General features: G+C 43.9%; 1 protein-coding gene across 12 annotated transcripts in view; it reads right to left on the reverse strand.

Moving 5' to 3' along the window:
* The window catches only part of Unc80 (unc-80 subunit of NALCN channel complex), a 182,610-nt gene extending 174,014 nt beyond the window's left edge, over positions 1-8,596 (reverse strand). For 10 of the 12 annotated variants that reach the window (XM_015993863.3, XM_006974970.4, XM_042260189.2 and 7 more), the window contains exons 1-4: positions 7,999-8,595; positions 6,995-7,043; positions 4,178-4,334; positions 2,512-2,813 (exon numbers count right to left, since the gene is read on the reverse strand). In XM_015993863.3, coding sequence (XP_015849349.1) covers positions 2,512-2,813; positions 4,178-4,334; positions 6,995-7,043; positions 7,999-8,090 — 600 coding nt within the window. In that variant the 5' untranslated portion in view covers positions 8,091-8,595. Of the gene's footprint in view, positions 1-2,511; positions 2,814-4,177; positions 4,335-6,994; positions 7,044-7,998 lie in introns of all 12 variants that reach the window. The other 2 variants (XM_076550199.1, XM_076550201.1) reach the window with 1 other exon arrangement.
* Positions 8,597-9,459: the final 863 nt, after the last annotated feature.

Consider the following 9,459-nt stretch of genomic DNA (forward strand, 5'->3'; position numbering starts at 1 on the left):
ATTTACTCAGTGTCACACAGTAGCCATTTCCAGGCATTGAACTCAAAATATGACGTCATTGGTTTTCAGACCTTGAACTCTCAGCCATGTCTTCCAAGTAATATCATAGCTATTCAGGGATCACCTATTTTTCCAGTTCAGATGTTATTTGTTGACACATGGACATCTCTATGGGCTGTTTTTGGGAACCATATCCTTTGTCTTCTTCGTGTTTAAGGACTATGCATCCACATACAATGGCTGGTTTGGGATCTGTTCCTGATAATAATCACTTTCTCAGTGAGCCAGTAACAAAACATTTATTGAGAGCCATGCACTCATCTGGACACTAGAAATATAGTTGTGACATAGGAAAACAGCATCCCTTCATTTAGAATCTGTTCAAGTGACAGTAATGGGCATTAAAGATGTTCTCAGACACCTTTGATAATTCCTGGTAGTGAATGTTGCTAAGGAAAAACACAGGGTGAATGCCAGTGGTGAAAAGTAGTGAACTTTCCTATGTGTTGACATTAGACAGTGCCTGAATTGATAAGAAATACATGGCCACATGGACTGTGAAGGTAGAGGGCAGGAATAAATGTTTCAAGCAGAGAAGAAAAATAGTTCAAAGACCTGAACATAAGAATGGGTTTATGGAGTTTGAGGATGAGGCTGGACATGAAAAGAAATGAGGCTGAAGCGGTGAGCAGGGGCCAGAATCTTCAGGTCCCATAAGCAAATGGATTGTCTCAGTTGAATAAATGCTTTCCCTTCAGTGACTCTTATAAAAGACTTTTAGTAGTTGAAAGTTAAAGCTTTTTAAAGCAATTTGATTGAACAGCATTAAAACATTTAGTGTGTTTAATGAATAATGCTTTTTTTATAAAAGAAAACTGAAGTTGATACTAGTCCTCTCCTTCATAGTAATTGTTAATGGTTAATGGTCCCATACACCTTTGTATATTCAATGCTGACTGGCATAGCTATTCATTAGGGTTATAATACTGAAGAACAGCTAAGCATATGAATAGTTTCTTATCTCTTATCTTGGTACTGAAATGGAATAGAATATGCATGTCCTGACATATATTTAACAGTGTTGGAGGCTTCCATGATTTTATGCAAATGAGATATGAGACAAATTGATATAACTAGGTTCATACATCTAGAAAGTTACCATACTCACTATAATATACAACCCTGTGTTTCCCATTTTATGCATTTAAGAAATTTTGGAATAAAAATTCAATTGCTTTATATCACTGTCAGAAGATCTTGGCACATAAAAATTGAAGCTTCTGCTCCAGATCCTGTATTTATTTATTTATTTTTTTTATTTTTTTTTATTTTTTATTTTTTTTTTGGGGGTTTTTCGAGACAGGGTTTCTCTGTGTAGCTTTGCGCCTTTCCTGGAGCTCACTTGGTAGCCCAGGCTGGCCTCGAACTCACAGAGATCCGCCTGCCTCTGCCTCCCGAGTGCTGGGATTAAAGGCGTGCGCCACCAACGCCCGGCCAGATCCTGTATTTATAATACAGGTAGCTGCAAAGGGCTATGGAAATTGAGAGAAGCCGACAACTCTATCTACATGGAGAAGGTCCAAAGAAAAACTTCATGGAATTGATGACATTGGAGTGGAATTTGAAAGGGCCATGTAAGGAAGAGAGGATGGAGAGGTATGCAGAGCAAACAGCAAGAGCACTTTCACAAATGACTCTTACAACTCCCAAAGATGGATCCTGAGGTGATGAATAGAAGCTAACAGTTAATAAATCAAGAAAAGAATTTAAGCCACAGATCATATTTGAATGTATATAGCACATTTAATTTGGGAGCATTGTATGTAGGCACACGGTAGTAGAATATTATTTTAAGGTGTGTTATTTTTGTTTATGCTGCATTTGTTTAACTCTGTGAAGCTGTGTTACTGTGCCTGTCTAAAACACCTGATGGCCTAATAGAGAACTGAACGGCCAATAGCAAGGCAGGAGAAAGAATAGGCGGGGCTGGCAGGCAGAGGGAAGATACAGGAGGAGAAATCTAGGAAGAGGGGACTGAGATCAAGGAGCCAGAGAAGAGGAGGACTCTAGGGGCCAGCAATCTACACAGCAAGCAACAGATTAAGAGTAAGATTTACAGAAGTGAGAAAATGGGAAAAGACCAGAGGCAAAAGGACAGCTGGGTAAAGCTAAGAAAAGCTGACTAGAAACTAAGCCAAGCTAAGGTTGGGCATTCATAAGTAATAATAAGCCTCTGTTTGTGAATTTATTTGGGAGCTGGGGGTGGGCCCCCCAAAAGAGTAAAAAAAAAAAACACAAGACAACAGCACACTGAAGGTTTTTGAGTTGATAAAAGATATATGGAGACTTTTTTTTTTTTAAGTAAAATCAGTGTTTAAGGTAGAACTAAAAGTTCCCATGCCTTTGCAAGGTCATGCAAAGACATGGTCAAACAAATATGGACGCATTCTTTGAAGGCCACTCTCCCTCACTTCCACCCCACCCCACACCTAACATTAGCTTCCTCCTTACCTTTATCCTGTGCACAAGAGGGGCAAATAGAAACACAAAGAGCTCCACCGTGGCCATGGAGTTCTGGAAGATCTTCCTTCTGTTGTTCTCCTCCTCATCATTGGAGCTGCTTCGGCGAGGCTGCCCTGGAGAACCCTGGTTCTCAATCTGGTGGATGAAAGCACTGCTGCCGCCACCCCAGCTGGATCCTCGGTCCGTACCCCCAAACTGATCGCTGTTGCAGTCCTGTGGGGCCTCTAGAAGCATCCAGTGTAGGGTATGAAGAAGTTTTGTCTCTGCAACACCCAGCTTATCCTGGTGGCCTGCATGGGACAACCACACAGCCAGGTGAAGGTAAATTCTCTGACCGGAATCACGGATATGACCCTTTGGTCTGGAGGAATGTCTCTTTTCTCTTTAACTCCATTTCCCAGGAGACACTAGCAACCTCCAAACTTCAAGCAACCAGTATTTATAAGGCTCATTGCCACTTGGGGCTCTTTCTTACAGGCTAGGATTTCTGCAGAACAGCATGCTACTGTATCTCATCAGGCAGATTCCTAAATGTTTTCCCAAACAGGCCCGTCTTACCATGAAGACAAGCATAGACCGTGAAGATAAAAAAAACTATTCTATTTTAGATCTGACCTGGAAAGGTCCCTGTAACATCAAAGCAGAGACACAAACAAAGGGAGAGAATGAGCTGAAAGGTGGGTACTCTAACGTAGGAGAAATGGCTAGAACACATTACTAGAAGAGAAAACCAATTTGTAAAATAATACAGTGAAGCTGAGGAAACACTTTAGGACAGCGATTCTCAACCTGTGGGTCAAGACCCAACCATCTTGGCAAACCTATCTCCAAAAATATTTGCATTACAATCCATTACAGTATCGTAATTACAGTTATGAAGTATGGATGTGAATAATCGCATGGTTGCGGGTCACCATAACATGAGAGACTGCAGCAAAGCATTGCATCAGAAAGGTTGAGAACCACTGCCTTAGGGGAATATGCCAAGTTCATGAACACAGTTGCATTAGGCACTGGGAGGCTATATGGCAAACTGCAGGCTGGGTCAGAATCTTTACTCGCCTGATGTTATTTTAACATTTACCTGGGGGAGTCCATTCACAGACACAAAGTTAAAGACAAGGAGGCCTGGTCCACTTTGCAAAATGCCCAACTATGATGGTATTGATAGAAAGGACATTCTATGATAATTACATAAGATAACGTATGCAAAGTGCTGTGGGTATCACTCTATATAAATAAAACACTGATGGCCAGTGACCAGGCAGGAAGTATAGGCGGGACAAAGAGAGAGGAGAATTGGGGAAACAGGAAGAAGGAAGAGAGACACTGCAGCCATGGCCAGGACAAGCAGCATGTAAAGACTCCGGTAAGCCACCAGCCACGTGGCAAGGTATAGATTTATAGAAATGGGTTAATTTAAGATAAAAGAACAGTTAGCAAGAAGTCTGCCACGGCCATACAGTTTATAAGTAATATAAGCGTCTGAGTGATTATTTTATACATGGATTGTGGGACTGCGGGGCTTGGGGAACCTGGAGAGAAGCCCTCCAGCAACAGCAAAGTGCCTGGGATGGTGGTAACTGCTTAGCCCATGTTCTTGTATGCATTGTACATAAAGGACAGTATCAGTCAACGATGCTGCAGCACCCACCTAGCTTGTTCCTGTTTGACAGCAGGGTCGCAGTGCAGTGGAGAACATGAGGGAGGGCGGCCTGCACCAGCTCCCATCTGGAAATGCTCTGGATGGCTTCCGAGAGGGCCGGGGAGAGGCCATGCAGTTTGTTTTCGACCAGCACTCGTTCAAAGGACTGCAGAGGTCAGTTGCAGGGAGCGTTACAAAATAAAGGATTGGAGACGATTCAAAATCAACGCTAACACACAACATATCCTAAAAGATAATCACAGAGCTCTGTCTTCTTAGGGGCCGGGTCACTCCTATTCTTGCCAAGGGTACACTGACCTGCAGTCATTCGGCCATAGGTCATTGTCAACTGCCACTTTGTAGGCTTTGGACCCAAAGTACATGGGATATGGGCTGAAATGATCTGGGCTTTTGTTGTCTTGCTTAGGTTTTTGTCTCTGTTTTATTTTGGTTTTGTTGTTGTTGCTGCTGTTTTGGTTTTCAAGACAGGTTTTCTCTGTGTAGCCCTGGCTGTCCTGGAACTTACTCTGTATGCAGACCAGGCTGGCCTCGAACTCACAGAGATTCGCCTGCCTCTGCCTCCCAAGTGCTAGGATTAAAGGAATGCGCCACCACTGCCTGGCATGTGATCTGTATTTTTATTTCTGTTAAAATAAGCTTCTTTGCATAACAACCCATTTGCTGTTAAGATATTATATTATATTATATTATATTATTATATTATACTTATAATATTTTATAAAAATGTTGCTGAGTATCCACAGTGGCTGTCACAGCTCTAGAGCAAAATGAGATGTCTTTTATGAAAGTGTCTTAAGGAGCAGAATTTATATCAGTGTGCTCAACAGGTGTTAACCGAAATACAAGGTTGTTTCAAGAAATCTGATTTGGGGCCACTGACTTATTTAATCTTCAAAGCAAGGATACAACAAAGGGATTCCTTAACTAAATCAGAAAGGGAGAAGAGGTTTCATGCCTATTTGACAACAGTCAAATGAGCCATCTTTGCCTTGTTGTGTTTTATCAAGTTATCTAGTGTAACTAGCATATGCTAGATAACTTGATAAAACACAACAAATAGGTGTTCAAAGAGTAAACAAAATTACAATAAACAAGTTTGACCTACACAAGTTTTCCTTTGTTTTGGTTTCTTGTTAAGGGTAGAGAATGCCTGCATAAGGTACCAACCATCTACTGGAAGAAAATTGATGCAGATTTAACTTCTTTGAACATGATTCATGCTTAAGTGCCCTAAATGGTCAATATAATTTGTGCAATTGTCTTATAGAGGGTTGTAACAAAAGTAAGAGTTATGAATTAATTTAAATGTAAGAGCTAGTCAGTAATAAGCCTGAGCTAATGGCCAAGCAGTTATAGTTAATATAAGCTTCTGAGTGATTATTTTTAAAGTGGGCCACGGGACTGCAGGGGCCTGGTGGGCCCAGAGAAACTTCTGGCTACTTGAAACTCTGAAGTTGTGTCTTACATTGACATTGATTTACATCATTCCCCACTTGCCTACTTATCTTCCCATGAAACCTAACTATTTGATACTTTGTGAGTACTTTAGAAACATCAGACATATCTTTACCAGGCAGAGAATAATGGTGGTTATTTTAAGCTAAAGGAAGGGCTTGAAGATTAAAAGTGTCAAGTTGTTATAATGATTCAGATACAAGAAATTCCACTCATATTGACAAGGAAGGCAAGTTTGAAAGTATCTTTGTGATAATCCAATAAAGCCAAGCCTCCATGTGCCTGTGCCTGTGCGTGCGTGTGTGTGTGTGTGTGTGTGTGTGTGTGTGTGTGTATGTGTGTGTGCACATGTGTGTTTGGCTTGCACCATAATTTGTGGATCTTACACATCAGAAGTCCTTCCTGGAAGACCATCCATATGGCCATTTACAAATACGTTTGGCAGCATGGGAATGTACAGCTTTCTACTGTCTTTCTATACTATACATGATCTAAATCCATTTGTAGAGCTGTTAAGATCCATTTCACTTTTGCATTGTGATTTCATGTCTTATTTTCTCAGTTTGCGAAATAGGTCTTATAAGGCTATGGGATTCCTTTAGAACCTCGGGACAAGTCCACTTCATTCTTTACAAATATTAATACACTATTTTCATGATGATTTTAGGCCGTTGGCTTTCAGACCTGTAGAAGGTGTGCAAGACATAAAAGCATAACATTGATTCTTAAGTTATTTATGCACTCCACAGCCATTCCCTGTATGAATAACCAGCCCACAAATAGTCTGTTTTGTTGATTAATGACTTGACTTTTTAATATTCCCTAAAAGGCTCCCTTAGGCCCAGTTCTGCTCTCTCTGTCTTCTCTTCTGCTGCCCCCTCGATCCCTCTCATTCCTCTAGCTTATTTCCACTCGATGCTAGATCCTTCGTAGTTCTCTCAGCTCTCCTCTCAAGATGGGATTCCTTCCTTCAGCCCTTGTGTCTGCCCAAGCATCACATTAGTAATTAAGCTGTATCCACCCACTGCCTATAAAATAAAACCCCTACCATACTTTTTCTGATAATGCATTGTTACTTTTCTCCATGGTGCTTATCACCATCTATCTTATTATGTATTTTTTGTATATATTCATCTGTGGTTCTTCTGCCTCATGCTAGGATGTAGACACTGTGTTTTGTTTATGTATTCACCCTATCCCAACAGTAGAACTGTGCCTGGTACATGGTAAATGCTCACTAATATTTGTCAATTGAATTAACTCGGGGATCTTAATATGATTCCGTCTTTCCTTGGCTTAAACTATCACACAGAATATGGAAATAATCATTAAATGGTGAGAATCACATACCACACAAGAGGCTTCATATTGCTTCCCCAGCTTAGGCCTCAAAAATGCACTGAAAAATTAGTAAAGGTTTTTGTTATAAACATGAGCAAAACTATTTTTTAAAGCATCTTTATATTATATTTTCAATAAACAGGGCATGGCGCTACGAAACTCAAATTTCATGTTTCCTTATAGCTTCTTAATGAGCAGCTGCTGGACAGCTGACGACATTTGCTTTTACACGTTAATTACACGCAGGAAAAAAAGACGTGGCTCTTTATACAATTTTCCATACCACTCTCATTTGAGTCGGACTCTACACCGTCAATGGTCAGAAGTGGTGCATTCCCCATGCGTGCAGTTATCTTAAAAACTGAAAAATGAGCCCAGATACGGGTCATAATCCCCAGCATCTATTTTCTTTCATACGTACTCATTCTCAAAAAAAAAAAAAAATAGCAAGAGAGCCCTTTACTGTTTATGGCACGGGTGTCAGGTCCGGCCAGGTGAGATAAATCTATCAAAAATCATCCTGCTCAGGGGCTTCATCATGAAGACGACGCTGGCGGAATCCAAGCAAATATGGTTAACAAGTGGGCACAGCAGCTATGTCAAACACACTAGAAAACAACAGGTCACCAGGCAGGGATTACAGCCAGAGATGGAGGGGGAACTGGAGGAGAGCAGCCGAACCAGTCCCAATTACCTTCCTAGCTCCCCGCCCCCTCTGCCCAGGCTCTCTCTGCCCTCTCACCCCTCGACAATGTAGCCATTTATTCGAAAACTGCCAATCTGCTTGTTGTCAAACTTCAGTGAGATTTCTTTTTTCTTTTTCTTTTTCTTTTTTCTTTTTTTTTTAAATGCGTGCTTTTAAGTGGGTGCAGAGGGCTCGCTTTCCACCCCCAGGGACGTTGCTAGCTGCAGGCTGCGGCGCGGCCTCGGTGGCGGTGGCACGGTCGGTGGTGGTGGTTGCGGGTGGCGACGACCCGGCGACCCCCGAGCGCCCCCAGCCCGGCGCCCCTCACCTGGTTTGCCGCCACAGGAAGGTCTGGATGGGCAGCGGGATGCCGCGGCCGCCGTCCTGCTCCTGGCCCTCGGAGCTCTTCCTCTTCACCATGATGGTGGCTCCGGGGAGTCCTACCGCAGAACCCAGCGCGGGCTCCTCGCCGGCCGCCGCCGCCGCCGCCGCCGCCTCCTCCTCGTCGCGCTGCTCCCCCCAGCTCTCATCCCCTCCTTCCCCGAGGCAGAGGCGGCTCTCCTCGCCGCCGGCCCCCGGCTCTCGCCCCTTCCCCCAGCCCTCCCCGCGCGCGGAACATGGCTGATGGAGGAGGGGAGGGCCGGAGGAGCGGCGCGCCGCGGAGGGGGGCGCTCGGAGCAGCCGGCCGGCCCGCCGCCCCCGCGCCCTGCTTTCAGCACCTCCCACTGTGGACAGCGGCTCGCGCCGCCGGGCGGCCCAGCCGCGGAGCAGAGCCGGGGGCCGGGGCTGCAGCTGCTGCGGGGTGGCCGCGGGAGCCCACGCTCCGCATGGCACGGGCACGCCGGTCCCCCGCGCGGCCTCTTCGGCACCCAGGGTTCTGCTGGCTCCTCTCGGAGTGCACCCCACGAGTGTGTCTCCCTTGTCCTGCTTCCCCAGCCTCTGCGTCCCAAGGACTGTCGACCTCTGGGGAGGAGGAGCTTTGGAGAGCCGCAGAGCAGTCACTGACTCGGTGGCATCATTCGCACCTCTTGCAAAGAGGTCAGCAGTCCACCTCGGGGTTTAGCAGGAAGCATGCAAGGGGGGAATCGCTAGAAAATGAAATCAGGGCAGGAGGCAGGCTTGGCAGGTGAGAGGAAACTGAGAAGTTTTCCTATGTGGGAATTGGTTTCATACTGGTAGCGCGAATAAGTCAGCCTGCAGGGCTTGATTTACCAAAGCGGGCTTGGAACAAACTCACCAGGGTAGGCTTCAGCTAGCTGCAAGTTAAGAGGCAAACGTTTGAATCACGTGGAGAAGCATGGTTTATTAACAGGCCGTTAAATGCATTTTGGTGGTCTTGTTGACTCCAGTGATAGCTGCCATTTTTTTCTTCCGTGTATCAAATGCCTCCATAATTTATAGCTGTGTTCCTTTAACAAGTATTATCTAACATTGAGACAAGTGGGGGGGGTGAGGTGAGGTGGGGTGACACTAGCTGACTATAAAACCAGTGTTGTAGATTTACCTACCTGCCAATGATTAAAACAAATCAAAATGAAAACAAACAAACAAACAAAAAAAAAGTAGTCATACCCCCATTTGAACAGAGATCCGATTATACCACATGAAAGGATATGTCAGATTTTAGGCCTTTATCTTAAGACATAGGGCTTGATATTCTCTGACAACATGCAGAACCCATATGGAGAAAACACTATGATACATAGTGATCTTTAAGACCCGGAAATAAACTTTTCATTTTCTTTCTTGAAGATATATTTCAATAAGGACCTCAAAATAAATATTTTAC

The sequence above is a fragment of the Peromyscus maniculatus genome, chromosome 13 (assembly GCF_049852395.1).
Source record: "Peromyscus maniculatus bairdii isolate BWxNUB_F1_BW_parent chromosome 13, HU_Pman_BW_mat_3.1, whole genome shotgun sequence".
NCBI classification, from domain to species: domain Eukaryota; kingdom Metazoa; phylum Chordata; class Mammalia; order Rodentia; family Cricetidae; genus Peromyscus; species Peromyscus maniculatus.